The 17,683-nt window shown below is 45.5% G+C and overlaps 1 protein-coding gene across 1 annotated transcript; it reads right to left on the reverse strand.

Moving 5' to 3' along the window:
* Positions 1-939: 939 nt before the first annotated feature.
* TEKT1 (tektin 1) lies at positions 940-17,352 on the reverse strand. The gene is made up of 8 exons (XM_070478905.1): positions 16,888-17,352; positions 14,992-15,198; positions 13,254-13,419; positions 10,814-10,942; positions 10,124-10,267; positions 7,633-7,855; positions 1,940-2,136; positions 940-1,199 (listed from the first exon to the last, which is right to left on the reverse strand). The coding sequence occupies exons 2-8, from the start codon at positions 15,179-15,181 to the stop codon at positions 992-994; spliced, it is 1,257 nt and encodes a 418-aa protein (XP_070335006.1). The 5' UTR covers positions 15,182-15,198; positions 16,888-17,352; the 3' UTR covers positions 940-991.
* Between the last annotated feature and the right edge of the window lie 331 nt (positions 17,353-17,683).

The following is a 17,683-nucleotide window of genomic DNA, read 5'->3' on the forward strand; positions in this document are numbered from 1 at the left end:
TGTCCTTGCTCCTCCCCGACGGGGGCTTGCAGGAGCTAGTTCCTTAACTGGGCTAACCGCAGGGGCAGGTCTGTGGGCTGGGTCAGAGGGGTGACTCAGGGGGTCTGCCCAGGCCACTGGCGGTGCCCCTGTGCAAGGATCATGTTCAGTACCCTGCTTTTTGTTCCCAGCACCTCAGAAATGGCGGTTGGTCTGTGGCCTTTTTGTGCATGCAGTTAGTTTTAGCCCCTCATAGTTTCTTTGTATTCTGTTGCTTGGGGAGATGCTCGTCCAGGTGCAAGCATTCCACTAGAGGGTCCCAGGTCCTAGCCTGTCAGCTGATCTGTTTCAACTGAGCTCAGGCTTAGTTGCCCCTCAGCATGTGGGACTCTTAGTTCCCTGACCAGGGATTGAACCCTTGTCTCCTGCATTGGAAGGCAGATTCTTAACCACTGAACCACCTGGAGGAAGGCGGGGGCGGGAGGAAGAGGCCCAGAGAGATGCCCACAGGTGTCAGTAAATCTTAAGGGGACTCCTCACCCAGGGCCGCGCCTCTCTCCTCTCCTCTCAGTTCCGTATGACCTGAACATGCATCCCGTGGACCAACCAGGGACCTCAGTCAGCAATCACCGTCTCATTTCCCAGGGAAAAGGAATCTTGAGAGCCAGGAGAAATATTCACCTTCTCCTAAGTAAGATGGGCATGGTCTGAACAGGGGAGCCAGCCTAGCTCCTGAACTGAAATAAATCTGATCTAAGATGCCTCGGACCCTTCCCCCAGGCCTGAAGTCCTGTGATGGTATAAGGAGAGCCTAAGTCACAGAATTTAACCCTTGAACAACCACAGCACCGCCACCCGCAGCAGAACCAGATCTCAGGCCCTGAGCAGGCCCGGAACCCAGCCGAGAGTTTCGGGTGGGCTGCGTGGAAGTTCTGCCAAACTGGAAGGAGAGTTCTGTGCTCCTGTTTCAGGACATGGTTTAATGAGAAACAGCATAATGAGAATCCCCCATTCAGCAGACAGCCTCGGGATGGGAGCCCCCCGCCCACTTCCTGTGGTCATCCCCGTCCCAAGGCGGGATGGACTTTCTCATGGGCATACACAGCACCTCGTCGATGTAGATGGTGTTCTCCTTGATCTGGATCTCCTCCTGCAGAGCCAGCTGCCTGCAGTTCAGGCCTTTCAGCTCTACTTGAGCTTGGGCTAGTGTTTCCTTCAATCTAGGAGGAGAGGAAGAATGTGAGGGAACAAGGTATGGCTCCATGTCACTGCTTCAGGCGCTGGACTCAAACTGATGTGTCTTCTTCCTCTCTCCTCTTTAAGACAGAAATTTCCCATCGGTGGTCCTGGACCAGATTCACAAGGCAGACAAACCAGTGAACTTCCGACATTTAAAACTAGAATTTACCTAAACATCTGGATTTGGACTTTAGAAAAACGTCAACATGGGGTCCGTGCCCTGCATGGCAGCAGTTGGTTGGAGTAGGTTCCTCTAGAAAGGAACCCCTAAACATGATAGATGCAAAGGGCAAAGGTCCTTATGCCCAGCTGGCTTCACCCATGATGATACTGCCTAGCCCTGCTCACAGTCCAGGTTTTTTTTTTTAGTGTCTTCCTTGCTAAGCGTAGGCTCTAGAATGCTCAGGCTCAGCAGTTGCGCTGCATGGGCTTAGCTGCCCTGTAGCATGTGGGATCTCAGCTCCCTGAGCAGGGATCAAACCCTTGTCCCCTGCACTGGAAGGCAGATTCTTAGCCATTGGACCACCAGGGAAGTCCCCACAGTCCAGGTTTGAATGGAGCCCCAGCAGCCCTTTGCCTGAGTGGTTAAGCCGCTTCAGTCGTGTCTGACTCTCTGCGACCCTATGGACTGTAGTCTGTTAGGCCCCTCTGTCCATGGGATTCTCCAGGCAAGAATACTGGATTGGGTTGCCATGCCCTCCTCTAGGAGCTCTTTGCTTACCTTGCAACATTGTGGGTGATCTCACCGACCTCCTTGATCAGCCTGTACTGTGCAACATCTCGACACAGCTCCACGTTAGGCCGGTGTGTCCTGGTCTCCAGGCGCGTGTGAGCCACCTTGGCAGGCCCTTCTTGGTCGAGGATGGCTTTTTCAAGAACCATAATGTTTTTCTCCTGGGAGGCAATCTCTTCCATGACCTTCCAAAAAGGGTTAGAGCAGGTGAGGCCAGGCTGTGTTCCTTAAAACTCGACAGCAGACACTCTTAGTGGCTTAGGAAGAGGGGACCCCAGATTATCTATCCACGCAGGCCACCTGAATCGGTCTGATCTCTTTTCCCGAGAGCAGTGACTGCTGGTGGGTAAGGTAACTCACCCAACCTTAGAATCTCAAGGATGGAATGGACATGGATGGCCATTGTTGCCTCATCTCCTTCTCAAATATGTGGATTTCCTGGGGAAGGACCCCAGCAAAGGCTGGAGGCTGCCCATGTACCTTGGTGTGTGCATGCTAAGTCACTTCAGTTGTGTCTGACTCTCTGCAACCCTATGAACTACAGCCCGCCAGACTCCTCTGTCTATGGGAATCTCCAGGCAAGAATACTGAAGTGGGTTGCTGTATCCTCTGCCAGGGGATCTTCCCAACCCAGAGACTGAACCTGTACTTACACATCTTACACATCCTGTACTTTTGTACCATGAAAGCTGCCTCTGCCTGTTTCTTTACCAAACCACCCACTTAGGACCAGTTCTGCCTGCTGCAGGAGTGAGCAGTTTAATCTGAGTTTTGTTAGTTTCTTTGATGGTGGCTTTGTGCCAACAAAAGATGCCATCAAGGTACTTGAAGATTAATATTAAATATTAATATTAATATTTAATACTTGAAGATAATTACAAGATTAATGTTTAACTAGTTTAAGATTTTATTTCTTCCTTTTTTTTTCTTTTTTAACTTTGCATCATGGGAATTTCTAAACATACATGAAAATAGATAGTAAACCGAACCTCACAGACTCATCAACTTAAGTGATGATCATTCACTGATATATGGCTGCTTTTGAACTATAGCAGCAGAGTTAAGAAGTTGCAACAGACAGTGTACATTATGTTCTCATTGCTTTGCGCTTCTGCCCAGACTGTGAATCCCAAAGACATGGTAATAACTTGACAGCTTTCCAAATGCTACATATATCACCATACTGCGGCATCTTATTTTATTTTTTATTGTCAGTGCATGCCCATCATGTTAAGACAAGAAAAGTGGGCTTTGTGGGTTGTACTTGTAAGGCAGAGCGAAGTGTAGGTTTTGTCCATCTATTAGAGAGCAAAGCACTGTGTTTCTTATGCAAGGACACTACAACTGTACTGAAAGAATACACTAAACATCAACGGAACCAGACTAAGCATTCACCACAATATTCCCAACACACAGGAGAGCAGTGATCAGGAAAACTGGAAATTTGAAACAGTATCTCATCACTGCAGAATTCCTTCACAAAACAGAAAATGAGGCTTCTATCAAAATAAGATTCGAAGCGGCTCATGTGTTAGCCAAGTAAGGAAAGCCATTCACTTGAGGGTGAGCTAATTAAATCACGTTTGATTGCAGCAGCTGAGAAAGAGTGTCCGGGGAATATAAATTATTTTTAAGACTGTTAGTCTGCAAGGATAGTTGCTTGAAGAGTTACGGACACAAGGAACAGCATCTATAGTTAATTAAAAGCACACAAAGCATATGGATTTGGATGGTTTTCTTCCGCTCTTCGTGAGTTGGCAGGTGTTCTGATCCTGTTCAATGTTGTTTATTGAAGGAGCCAATGTTGAGTTTGAAGTAACTAAAGAGTTAGCCTCTATGAATGACTGCATGAAATAATTATAGGTAAGGATATTTTCAAAAAGTTAAGAAAACAAGAACTCAGTACAACCTAAAGTGGAATCTATTAAGTGTTAGAGCTGATGATGATGTGGATACATGTTGAGCACAAAAAGGCTTAGCTGAGCATACTTACAGAGCTCGTGGAAATGTGTTTTAAGGACTGTGGCTGGTTATTCATTAGAAAGTGCTTTGCAGAAGAGATGTGGATCTATCATGTGTTATTGAACCAATAACGTCAACAGTGAACCATGAAGTTCACTTGGACTAGCTTCCATGGACTTGATTGTCTTCATTTCTGTGAATTTTTGTCAGAAATAGAAGTTGGTTATCCTCACTTGTCATGCTACTCAGCAGTAAAATGGTTTAGCAGTGGTGAAATGTTCTTGTGGTTTATTTTAGCTTGGGGCCAAGATTAAAATTTTTCTGAACAAGAACAACCTCTGTTATCAAACATGGAGTGGCTTGGGAAGTTCATTTTTGCTGCACATTTAAAAATATTTCTAAATGAGTCAACCTAAAATCGCAAGGCAAGACAGCCCTTTCATACACTGGCTGCGATAGTCATTTCAACAACTGACATGATTTGCGTCACAAGTAGAATCAAGTTGCTTTATTTGCTCCTTGTGCTGCCAAAAGTTAAAACATGAAGTAAGACCTCCATTCCCCTACACATTTGCCAAAGAAATATTTTTCCAATTTCTGGAAATTTTTTTTTTTTTTGGACGTCAAAGCAAGTGCAAAGGAAATTTCCATACTTCAAAATTCACTTAACTGTGCAATTAAGAGCTTCTAACTACTCTTCGACTGGGAGTGATTAATCTGATATATAATGAAATACTAAAAGGCAAATACTGTACCAGGAGAACAATTTAACAGGATTCTATAAAGGTCTTCCAAGCAGTGAGCGTGTTCAATTAAAATCATATGCTCAATGGTGGCTATGTCTACTTGGCAGCGCCTATCCGAATGAATGGATGCTTTCAAAGATGAAATATACAAAAATTTCGTTACAGGTCAGCATTAACAGGTGAACCTCTGCGATAGTTTCGGTAGAAAATACTAACTTTGAACCCCAGCAAAGTAAATTGTTTTCTTCCCCCCAAAAGAATCAACCCCCTTTTTCTCACCAGAAGATCTGTAAAAACAACACCCAGTTATAATTATTTATACTTTTAATTTTGGCCAATAAAGAATTTGTGGAAATTTGTTTTCTTGTTATATTAATATCTATGTAATATCTTTGATCTTGCGTCTTGGCCTACAGAAACAAAAATATTTACCCTCTGACCCTTTATAGAAAAATGTTGCTGACTCATTAAGGTAACTGAAGCCCTGGGTTAGATTAAACATTCTTGTACTAAATTCTAAGTATAGCTGGAATTAAAATACGTTTCGTTCAATATGGAAATGATCATGTCACTGAAATCAAAATGGGGGCCACCCTACGCTTTAATTTGAAGGTCGTCTCCTCAGTTTGTCAAGTTTCTTCGTGACCACGGAGGTTTCTGACCAGACGAAAAGCAGGTGGAGACTTCTCTCATAGAGCTGGGTCCCTATCTCCAGATGGGGTCAGGGAACCTCACCTGATTTGTTTTAGTCCATCATTCCGGCCTGCCCAGACCATTTTCTAAAAAGCTAGTTATTACCTTTCATTTTGATTTCATTTTCATTGGACTGTTCCAGATCTCAGTTGCGGCATGCGGGATCTTTAGTTGTGGCACATGAACTCTTAATTGAGGCAGCATCTAGTTCATTGACCAGGGATGGAACCCGGGCCCTCTGCATTGGGAGTGCAGAGTCTTAGCCACTGGACCGCCAGGGAAGTCCCAGGTGCTCACTTTAGATGTGGCTTCCAAGGCCTCAGCCCTACAGCCCCCAGCTCCTGCAAGGATCTCCTCTGGTAGGACGGGGCTTCTCACAGGCCTCTGCAAAGACTGGCCTCTTGCCTTTTTTATTACAGCAGATCCTTCCAACCTCTGCCTTCCTATCTCAGATCCATCTTTTGAGGCCTGGACTAAGTTCTTACTACACCAGGAAGCCTCTTGACTATATTTGGCTATGTTTATCATTGTTACTATTATGGTTGTTGTGGTTACTATTATTAGTAGCAGCAGCCAATTAAAAAAAAACACATTTATTTTTATTTAATTTGCTGCACCAGGTCTTAGTTGTTGCATGTGGGATCTGGTTTCCCTGATCAGGGATTGAACCTGTATTCCCTACTTTGGGAGCACAGAGTTTTAGCCACTGGACCACGACAGAAATCGCAGCAGTGTAAAGAACCCGCCTGCCAGTGCAGGTGACATTAGAGATGCGGGTTCGATCCTTGGGTTGGGAAGACCCCCGGAAGAGGGCATGGCAACCCACTCCAGTATTCTTGCCCGGAGAATCCCATGGTCAGGGGAGCCTGGTAGGCTACAGTCCATGGGGTTGCAAAGAGTCGGACATGACTAAGCAACTTAAACACGCGTGCACACACACACATACGCGCATGCAACTTCAGAGTCATAAAGAATGTCTAAGAGCATACAGTGCATCTCCGTGTTCCACAAAGGAGGAACTCAGGCCTGAAGCAGAGAGACAGCCTGCTCTTTGCAACAATAAGTGACAAAGGAGGCCCAGAGCAGCGCCAAGGCCCCCCCGGTCCTCCAACGTCCAAAGCCTGCTGCCGAGACGGAGAGAGGTGAATGATATTTACTCCTTAGCATCCAGGAATACCAGACCACCTGCCCTGCCTCTTGAGAAATCTGTATGCAGGTCAGGAAGCAACAGTTAGAACTGGACATGGAACAACAGACTGGTTCCAAATAGGAAAAGGAATACGTCAAGGCTGTATATTGTCACCCTGTTTATTTAACTTCTATGTAGAGTACATCATGAGAAACGCTGGGCTGGAGGAAGCACAAGCTGGAATCGAGATTGCCAGGAGAAATACCAATAACCTCAGATATGCAGATGACACCACCCTTATGGTAGAAAGCAAAGAAGAACTAAAGAGCCTCTTGATGAAGGTAAAAGAGGAGAGTGAAAAAGTTGGCTTAAAGCTCAACATTCAGAAAACTAAGATCATGGCATCCAGTCCCATCACTTCATGGCAAATAGATGGGGAAACAGTGGAAACAGTGGCTGACTTTATTTTTCTGGGCTCCAAAATCACTGCAGATGGTGACTGCAGCCATGAAATTAAAAGACGCTTGCTCCTTGGAAGGAAAGTTATGACCAACCTAGAGAGCATATTAAAAAGCAGAGATATTACTTTGTCAACAAAGGTCTGTCTAGTCAAGGCTATGGTTTTTCTAGTAGTCATGTATGGATGTGAGAGTTGGACTGTAAAGAAAGTTGAGCACAGAATTGATGCTTTTGAACTGTGGTGTTGGAGAAGACTCTTGAGAGTCCCTTGGACTGCAAGGAGATCCAACCAGTCCATCCTAAAGGAGATCAGTCCTGGGTGTTCATTGGAAAGACTGATATTGAAGCTGAAACTCCAATCCTTTGACCACCTGATGCGAAGAGCTGACTCATTTGAAAATACCCTGATGCTGGGAAAGATTGAGGGCAGGAGGAAAAGGGGACGACAAATGAGGAGATGGTTGGATGGCATTACCAACTCGATGGACATGGGTTTGAGTGGACTCCTGGAGTTGGTGATGGACAGGGAGGCCTGGTGTGCTGCAGTTCATGGGGTCGCAAAGAATTGGACATGACTGAGTGACTGAACTGAACTGAACTGAATGCAGGATCACAAGCCCTAAAGGCCATTCTAGGTTTCCAGAGTGAAACCTTCTGAATGAGTTCATCCATAGTCCCTCCAGGAAGCTCACCTTGTCCAGATGAAGAGCCAGTTTGTCCCTGGCATCCTTGGTCTCCTTCAGCCCATTCTTGAAGGCGGTGTCCACCACATCACACTGCCTGCGCAGGTCATTGGCGGTCTGGGACAGGATTCGGTCCACCAGGGCCTTCAGCGTCAGGGAGTTGTTCCTCTGCTTGTCAGCCTTTTCCACGTTGGTGTTGGAGAAGTCTAGCCAGTCTTCCAGACTCACAGAGCTGAAACGGGACCCATGCACTCATTCATAGCATACCTGGACTTGGCGTGGGGGTGTGGGGAGGAGGACAAGGGACTGGAAACCAGCGGGAAGTTAGGCGTCTCTCCACCAATGGAAGCCCCGAACATTTCCCATCTCTAGACAGAGTGAATACTGGTCTGTCAGTGGCAATAGCTGCCATCTAGGGAAATCTACTTACTCTCTGCCAGGCTGGCACTTTACAGACACTCTCATTTAATCCTCATACTGGCCTAGTGCGGTGGCTTTCATGCCCCCATTTGAAAGATGTGGAAAACAGAGGCTCATAAAGATGGAGTAACCTGGTCAACATCACACAGGTAGGGACAATAAAGTATCAAAATAAATTATAGTAGTCACAAATTATAATGTGAGTATGTGTTCAGTTGCTAAATTGTGTCTAACTCTTTGTGACCCTGTGGACTGTAGCCTGCCAGGCTCCTCAATCCATGTGGTTTTTCCCAGGCAGGAATACTGGAGTGGCTTGCCATTTCCTTCTCCAGGGGACCTTCCCAGACCAGGGATCGAACCCACTATCCTGCATTGGTAGGCAGATTCTTTACCACTGAGCTACCTGGGAAGCCCACAGATTATAATACACTGAAAAAAATAGGATAATCATGAGTGTATACTGAAATGCCATAAAAAAAAGAATTGCTAGTTTGACAAGGAACTGCTTATATAGCACTGAGGAGTCTCAAAATAATGTTGATTGGGAGATTCAACATTATGGAATGTTGTATATTTTGTCATATACTATATATATACTACATATATGACAAAATATACAACATTCAAAAATATAAGTATATGATGCTATTTAATAAATGCAGAAGCAGGCAGAACAAACCTATTAGAAGCTGGGAATATGGTTCTTTTTGGGGGAGGGAAGAGGGGGCATTGATCAAGAGGGGGTGGGGTGGAGGTTTTGATGTTGGTGGTAATGTTTTATTTCTTGGCCTGGTTGGTGGTTACGTGGAGACTGTTTGCCACCTGGGATGGTCCCTGATGACCCCCTATGTCTCCTGGTGTTCACACCTTTGCACAGAGCCTTCCCCTTGAGTTGTGTGATGAACTCATTGACTCATTTCTCACGAATAGACGTGATGAGAGGTCATGTCTGAGATGAGGTTGAAAAAAGGGAGACTATGGCTTCTCTCTTGGATACCTTCTCTCTTTTGCTTCCTCTTAGATCAGCTGCCATGTCAAGCCTTCAGATGAGACCGCAGCCCCAGTTGACAGGTTGACTACAACCTGAAGAGAGGTAAGCCAGAGGCGCCCAGCTGAGTGATGCCTGGGCTCCTGACCCACAGAAGCTGGGAGATAACATGCTTGTTGTTTTACAGCTGCTAAGTTTGGGGGTAACTTGGTAACAGCAAAAGATAACTAAAATGATGATAATTCATTAAACCATTGATTATTATTTGTGCAATTTTCTTTCTTTTCTGGTTTTTTTTTTTTTTTTTTTTTTTGGCTTGTGGGATCTTAGTTCCCAAAAGAGAGGTTGAAGCTGGGCCTGGGTAGTGAAAGCACTGTCCCATTCACTGGATCAGGAAATTCGTATGCAGTTTTCTGTAAGTATGATTTACTTTAAAAAAGGAATTCCTGTGCAGTTTTCTGTATGTATGTTTTACTTTAAAAAGAATGCTTTAAAAATTAGAATGAGTTAGGTCTGTGATGTAATATTACTTGAAAAATGTAAATCAGATGTTATAGAAAAGGTAAAGAGTATAATCTCATTTTTGTGACAAAACGATTTGTGTACGTGAGTGTATATGTATGTTTTGTATGAACATACAGGAAACACTGGCTATCTCAGGGAAACTATTAACTTGCTCTTTATACGTTTTCAAATTCTTCTACTTGTTAAAAATGCAAATAGGTAAATGAATAAATTTGAGAGGTTTTAAGATTTTATTTCAGGGACTTCCCTGGTAGTCCACTGCAGGGGGCACAAGTTCCAGCCCTGGTCGGGGAACTAAAATCCTGCACCCCACAAAGTACAGCCAAAAATTTTTTTTTAACATCAGACTTTCTTAAAGTGGGGCCTAGCCTGGAGGACTGAGGCACCCCTGGGCCCTGTAGGGTAGTCACTGCTCAGTGCCTACCTTTGCCTGAAACCTGCCTCTTCCCAGCTCCCAGCCTGAGGTCAGGATGATGTCCTAGGTCCCGCTGGCCTCTCCAAGAAGCACTGGGACATCACACAGTGGGGAGAAGGACAGTGTGGCCAGGCCAGCAGGGACTCACTCACTTTGGTTCAATCCTCACGACGTTCTCAGAATACTTGATGTTTGGTGAGTTGTTGTTGAGTGAGAAGCAGATATCATCAATGGTTATGGCTGTAAACTTGTCCCTCAAATCCTTTTCAAGATTGTACTTGGCAGAGCGGTTCAGCCTGAAGGGAGAAGGTAAATTGGGTTTCTTCCTCTGGAGTGCCCAAGTAGCACTTATGTCAGGTTCTTGGGAGACCCTGGAAAATGAAGCTGGTCTAGTGCAACACGGTAACACTTCCTCCCACCCTCTCATCCACTCAACACACACACACACACACACACACACACACACACGCGAGCGCGCCATTCATGCCTGGTGACCAATTAACGTATCCAGGCCTGGACTTTGAAGTCCTCCTTTCAACTGTGACCTTTTCTGACGTCACTGTGGCATCCTGTTGTGAGAGGTGAGCCTGGGCAGGAAATGGCTCCAGGGCCCTCCAGTTTCTAATCAGGGATGAAATTCTGCAGCATCCCAGCCCATCACCAGAAAGCAACTGTTAGGCATGAGAGGTGGTCCAGGTCTCATTCTGAGTGTTCCCTGGCCACCTTGGGGGCATGGAGAGTGCTTGTAGGATATTAAACTCTATTCTTCCTGTTCCAGGGAGCATGGTCTTGCTGGACACAGCTTTTCCTAGATACACCGAGTGGAGATGCAGGGGCAGTACCTGATTTGCTCGGATGTCTCCTCCAGGGTGCGGGTCAGGAGGGTCATTACTCCCCGGATGATCTCATCTTCCTTGATCAGCTCCTGTTCCACCTCATCATGGACCAGGTCAATGCCAACCCGCTTCTCCCTGGCCGGGAGAAAAGTGGACGGTCATCCCATGCGCGGAGGGAGACAACTCAAAACTTGCTGACTTTTAAAACTATCAAGACAACTGCACCCAATCCATCTGGATGATGTGACAGGGGATGTACATTGAAAGTGAAAGTGTTAGTCACTTAGACGTGTATAACTGTTTGTGACCCCATAGACTGTAGCCCACCAGACTCCTCTGTTCATGGGATTTCCCAGGTAAGCATACTGGAACGGATAGCCATTCCCTTCTCCAGGGGAATCTTCCCAACTCAGGGATTGAACCTGGTTTCCTGCATTGCAGGCAGATTCTTTACCATCTGAGCCACTGGGATATACATTAGTTGGTGTCTATTTGACTTCAAAATATCCAAAACACAAAGAAGAAAAATGAATCTGTGATTGGTCACTTGGTCTGAAAAATGCCAGCTGGACATTTTTGCCTCAATTTTGCCATCAATTCAGAAGGCTTTTCCTGCTTACCTATTTATTGGAAAGACTGTCTTTTGACTTAGAATTTTAAAGACATATGTTTTCTTCCTTGAGTCTTGTTTTTTAAAAAGGGTTGAATTGAAAAAGATGTTTTATAATAATAGTAATAATAATAATGTCAAAATCAATAATACTCCACCACTGAGCACTTTCCATGAGACATGCACTGTACTGAGCTTTTCATGTGAAAATTCATTCTCATATAACCTTTCAATTACAGGTGAGGAAACTGAGTTTCAGAGAGGTTACAGATCCTGTGTCACAGAATTGGGCATTACACATGCTTTTAACCACTTCCTCCCAAAATTGATCGGTCACTATCTGATTGTTCTTTTCCACCTCCCTGATAGTGCTTATGAGGAAGGCTCCATCACTCACCAGCTGTGTGGGCTCAGGCACATTGTATAATTTATCTGTTTCTTGGTTTCTTCTTCTGTGAAATGGGTATAACTATCAGTACTTCCTAGGGTTGTAGCAAGGAGCCAAAAAGAGATATGAAAGCAGGCAGCATGGGACCTGGCACAGGGTAGCATGTACTCAACCGCCTTAGCAACATCTATATCCTAATCACCCTTAGGTGTGGACTTGAGCCAACAGGATGTTGGCTTCTTTGATCACCTGCTACTTTCCTTTGCTTTACCAGCTCTCTAAATCTGGCCGAGTTGCTGCCTGGTTGCTGCAGAGGGTCCTGGTGAAGCTCACTGAGGCAACAGGGCTTTCTGAGGAGGAGGAACAGAGTGGACAGTGCCACAGTGCAAGCAGCTCAACACCCCAAGTGCATCCCACTGTTGGGGATGAGACGCAGAACTGGATGGAGAGCTCACTGGGGGCCCAACCATGATGAACCTTGTTTTTGAAGCTAAGAAGTTTGAACTTGAACTTGAAGGTGTTAGGGCATAGGGTGGTAATGAAGGGATTTTAAAGCCAGGGAGTGACCTGGAAAGATCTGCATTGCGGTAAGTTCACATAATAGCCAGTGTAGACGATGCACTCAATTGGAGGGGGCTATGCTGGCAGCAACAAGACTTATTAGGGTGCTCCAGAAGATTTATGGGGATCAGGTCTGTGAATCGGAATCACCCCAAAGCAGAGAGGAGCATCCTGCTCATAGTACTTACATGAGGGAAATTATAGTTAAAAGGTACATTAGCACAGTGTTCTCTGGATTATGAAGTGCTTCCATGTGCTCTGTGTATGGGAGCAGGCAGGCTTGTCCTCCAGCAATTGTATCTGCTTTGTCTGTCCAAAATAAAAACCACCATTTCCCAGTTTCTATTGGTGTGGCCATGTGACTAAGCTCTGGTCAATGAGATACAAGTAGAAATGGTGAATTCGAAACCCTAATTATTCCTACTTGTTGGAATGTAGATATAATGGCTGGCACTCTAGTTGCCAACTTGAATCACGAGGTAACCTTGGGAGTGAAAACCAAACACAGAGAGCAACAAGATAGTGGAGCAACAAGATTAAAAAGGCCTGGAAGCCTGACACTGTGGCATACTATGCCAACCCTGAACTAGCTCCAGATTCCTTAAATGTGAGAGGAAATAGTTCAATGTTATTTTGCCCCTTTCTGATTATCCACAGCCAAACCTAGTCCTAACTTATATTGAAATTAGTTAAGAGCAGAGTTTAGACGTGAACCAAGTCCAGGGCTCCTTCTGCTGCCCAGCACCATGAGTATGCTGAGATAATTTCAGGCTCTAAAAGAACACATGCTTATTTGTTTCATTCTAACCCACCACCAAGCACAGTCGGTTTTTACTACTCAGCATCTCATTTCCCAAAAGATTCATTAGAGGAAGCATCCCTCCTACCTGTATTCCAAGCATTTCTCTGTGATGCGCAAGGGCTCTTTAAAGCTCTCAAGGGCTTTCTCCAATCTGGTCTGATAGAGGAGTAGGTCTTCAGTTGCATACACCAGCTGCTCAAGTTTGTCATCTAACTCCTTCTTCCAGAACCTGACTTCCTCGAGTCTCTGTTCTGAAGCACATAGAGAAGTCACTCCAGGATGAATCTATTCCCAGTGCAGTCAACTCTTAGATCAGAAACTTGAAAACTATTGTGAAACTACTGAGAAACTTTCTTTCCTTCTCAGAATGGTGCTACTTGGGGTATCTATACATCTTTGTGTTTATTATAATGGAAGGAAGGAAGAAAGGGAGGGAAGGAGGAAGGAAGGAAAAAGAACATATTTCTTCTTATATTCAACATCAAAGTAATCCAAAGATCATTCTACACTCATTGACTCCAATTCCTCAAGGTGCCCTGTTTGAAATATTTTTTAATTTTGTCAAAGACACAAAAGTATATTGTTTGAAAAGTCCCTGGGTGCCAGTTTGAAATTGTGTTCGTAGGAATGGGACTGTCAAGAGGGCATTACTCTTTCTTTAAGATTTAGCTTAGGACTTCCGAGCTGGTCCAGCGGTAAAGAATCTGCCTGCCAATGCAGGGGACACGAGTTTGATCTCTGGTCTGGGAAGATTCCATATGCTTTGGAGCAACTAAGCCCATGTGCCACAACTACGGAGCCTGCACTCTAGAGCCCGGGCTCCACAACAAGAAAGCCATCACAATGAGAAGTCTGCACATCACAACAAAGAGCTGCCCCCACTCACCGCAACTAGAGAAAGATGGAGTACAGCAATGAAGACTCAGCACAGCCAAAAATAAAATTAATAAATATTAAAGAAAAGACTCAGCACAAATATTCCTCTTTAGGATGTCTTTTCCAACTCTCCAGTGTCTACTCCACCTTCACTTCTGTGCCCCTTCCCACAGCACCTATCTAGTCATATTCTAACAATTTTTGTATCTTTCTCCTCCTCATTCTGAGAGCCCTTTAAAAACAGAGGCTCTGATATCCCTGTGATATCCACAGTGCTTAGTCCATGGATGCTGTTAGATGCTCAACAGATATATATCATATCGATAAAAGAATGACTGATGGATGACTGCAAATCAGACTGGGTTACCATGTCTCTTGTTATTGTTCAGTCAATCAGCAGGGTCTGACTCTTTGCAACACCATGGACTGCAGCACGCCAGGCTTCCCTGTCCTTCACCATCTCCTGGAGCTTGCTCAAACTCATGTCCATTGAGTTGTTGATGCCATCCAACCATCTCATCCTCTGTCATACCCTTTCCTCCTGCCTTCAATCTTTCCCAGCATCAGGGTATTTTCTAATGAGTCAGCTCTTCTCATCAGCTGGCGAAAATACTAGAGCTTCAGCTTCAGCATTGGTCCTCCTTCCAGTGAATATTCATGGTTGATTTCTTTAGGGATTGACTGGTTTGATTTCCTTGCAGTCCAAGGGACTCTCAAGAAGTTGCACAGTCCAAGGCACAGTCCAAGAGACTTTCTTCTCCAACACCACAGTTCAAAAGCATCAAAAGCATGTCTCTTAGGGCAATGAACTTAAAAGACAGAACCTGGAGAATACATGTTTCTCTCTAATATTTCAAGATAATACACTGCCACTCCTGAATAAGAACTGCCTGACAATACAGTATCATTCAAACATGTTTACAAACAGAGCAAGTGTGTTATCTTACCTAGTTTCTTATTCACATCGCTTTGAGATTTTCTTGTGGTCTTTTCAATTTCGTCCACAAGTCTCTGGCTTTCTGCTACCAGGCGTTCAGACCGGGACCTTTGGGCTTCGGCTCTGTGGTACTGGTTTTTGTTAGCAATTTGCCACTCTGCGCGCAAGAACTTGGGTGGCTGTTGTAGTAGTTTGGCCATTTGAAGTTTCCAAAGTCCTGCTCAAAAGCAGATTTTTTTTTTTTAGATTCACTGAAAGCAAGTGGTCTTGTTTTTAAAGTCAGTTTTTATTAAGGTGTGACATTCGTACTAAAGAGTGCACACACCATAATCTGTACACAAAATTAAAAACTCAGTATATCCAGCACCCAAATCAAGAAATAAACATTACCAGCACCTCATGCCTCATTCTGGCCACTATTCTTCGCCCCAGCCCCACACAGTAACCACTATTCCATTTTTTTTCACTATTCCAATTTTTAACACTATACATTAGTTTTGATATTTTTGAACTTAATATAGAATCCCTAAGTACTCTTTCTTCCTATACACTCTTTTATCTGACTTCTTAACAAACAGCATTATGTTTGTAAGATTTATTGGGACTGTTCATATAGTTGTAGTTTGTTCATTCTCATTGCTGTGTAGTATACCTTTATATCACACTGTCTCTCTCTCTTTTTTTACTGTTTATGGATATTTGAGTTTTCAGTTTGGGGTTATTATGAGAATGCTGTGAATACTCGCATTTAGAGAGAATGTGTCTTTTGGTGAACACATGCATGCATTTTTAGAACTCGTTTGAATTGCTAGGTCATAGGGCAGTGTTCTGTTTTAGTAGATATTGCCTAACAGATGAATCCAGGTGTGTTTTCTAAAAACAAAAAGAGCAAATGTGACATCTGTAAACTGAAAACCAGGTACTGAGCCTATTCAGCAGATAACAGAACCAAAAGTTTCCCAGGACAAAGAACAGGAGAGAACGAGAAGAGGAACTCATGAAGAGGTAGCAGGCAGAGGCCAGCAGCAACAGAAAGACGAGCATGTCTCCTCCTCTCTGCACACATCAGGGCTTCCCTGCTGGCTCAGATGATAAAGAACCCACCTGCAATGCAGGAGCCCTCGGTTCGATTCCTGGGTTGGGAAGATCCCCTGGAGAAGGGAATGGCAACCCACTCCAGTATTCTTGCCTGGAGAATCCCATGGATAGAGGAGCCTGGTGGGCTACAGTCCATGGGGTCACAAAGAGTTGGACACGACTGAGTGACTAACACACACACACACCCATCTGCACACAGCTCTGACTGTGAGACCTGTCTTCCTCAGACAGGGTGGAAATTTGCCCCCACCCACGTGCATCTGTGCTAAATTGTGGCTCTATGGACTGTAGCCCACCAGGCTCCTCTATCCATGGGATTCTCCAGGCAAGAATACTGGAGTGGGTTGCATGCTGTCCTCTAGGGGATCTTCCCAACCCAGGATTGAACTCTCCATCTTATGTCTTCTCCATTGGCAGGTGGGTTCTTCACCACTAGTGCCACCTGGGAAGCCCCATCCTCACCCAAAACATATGAATGCCTGCCCTTAAAGGCTTCTGAATCTCTGAAGGTTGGAACTGAAGTCAGATCTTAACCAGGCTGAGTCTCAGGCCTCGGCCCCCTCTGACAACATGGGGTCCCCTAATCCAGTCCATCCAATGGCCTCTGCCAATTTTGTCTGAGTGTGGGGTTCAACATTTAACCCCAGATTTCTGGATAAGTCTGAGTAGCCCCCAGAGAAATAGAAATTAAGGCTAAATGAGGTCGAAATTAAACCTAAATTTTGGCTGATTCCAATGGGCACAAGGCATTGGACAGGTCTGTGGACTGCAGTTAAGAGTTGGTGGGGTGGGGCCGAGGCTTACTTACCTCAGCGCCACAAAGAACTACTTCACAACTTGGGGATGGGAGCCTCCTTACTCCAGCGGGAGCTCTGGGCCTTTGCAGAAATGGGACGTAAACAGCGCAGGCTCTATGGCAACCGGCAACGCGTTACCAGGGCAAAGTGGGGGTGGGGTCTGCTGCGAAGCTGCGTTTTCTCCGGAAGGCTTTGCGCAGGCGCGAGTGTTGTCTTTTCGCCTGCCCAAGGAACTTGGCGAAGTAGCCTGGGAGGGCTGAGGTCGGATACGTATCTCAATCTACCGCGAAGATGCGGGACACCAAGCTGGGATTCAGGAGGTCTGCGACTGGTCCTGCCGCGGGCTGGGCCGCCTCGGGCCGCACAGCCCTCACTGGGTCTCGGACTCCCCAGATGTACCGCGAAATTGGGCTGGACGATGCCTCCAGGCCCTCGCAGCCGCAGGCCGGCCTGGGGCCACTTAAACCGCAAACCGGAGGCTGCATGGAGTTAGAGGGAAGAGATTCCTGGGGTTGCCGCGGCCGTGCGGGTGGGGGGTAGGGGTTAGGTAGGAGGAGGGATGAGGAGCACCCCGGGCCAGTCCCTCGGCCTCCAGGCGGTGGCGGTGGCCAGACCGAGGGCTGGGAGTCAGGAGTGGTTTCTCTATCTAGAAAATGAGTGCCCCAAACTAGAGTACAGCGTTCGGAATATGTTCTTTATGATTGTAGTGCTGGTAAAGCACCCCAAGGGTTTTGGGGGGGGGGGTGGTGGTTAAAAAAAAAAACCCTGAGACCCTCAGGGAAGAACTGATCCTAGTAGTTGAGGCCA

The sequence above is a fragment of the Odocoileus virginianus genome, chromosome 17 (genome assembly GCF_023699985.2).
Source record: "Odocoileus virginianus isolate 20LAN1187 ecotype Illinois chromosome 17, Ovbor_1.2, whole genome shotgun sequence".
Classification (NCBI taxonomy): Eukaryota; Metazoa; Chordata; class Mammalia; order Artiodactyla; family Cervidae; genus Odocoileus; species Odocoileus virginianus.

Excerpts from the sequence above, each read along its gene's own strand:
- TEKT1 (XM_070478905.1), bottom strand. The coding sequence starts at position 15,181 with ATGGCCAAACTACTACAACAGCCACCCAAGTTCTTGCGCGCAGAGTGG. Across the intron at positions 10,943-13,253 it reads GAGAAATGCTTGGAATACAG|GGAGAAGCGGGTTGGCATTG; the intron begins GTAGGAGGGATG and ends TCTCCCGGCCAG. Across the intron at positions 7,856-10,123 it reads GTCGTGAGGATTGAACCAAA|CTCTGTGAGTCTGGAAGACT; the intron begins GTGAGTGAGTCC and ends GTCCCGTTTCAG.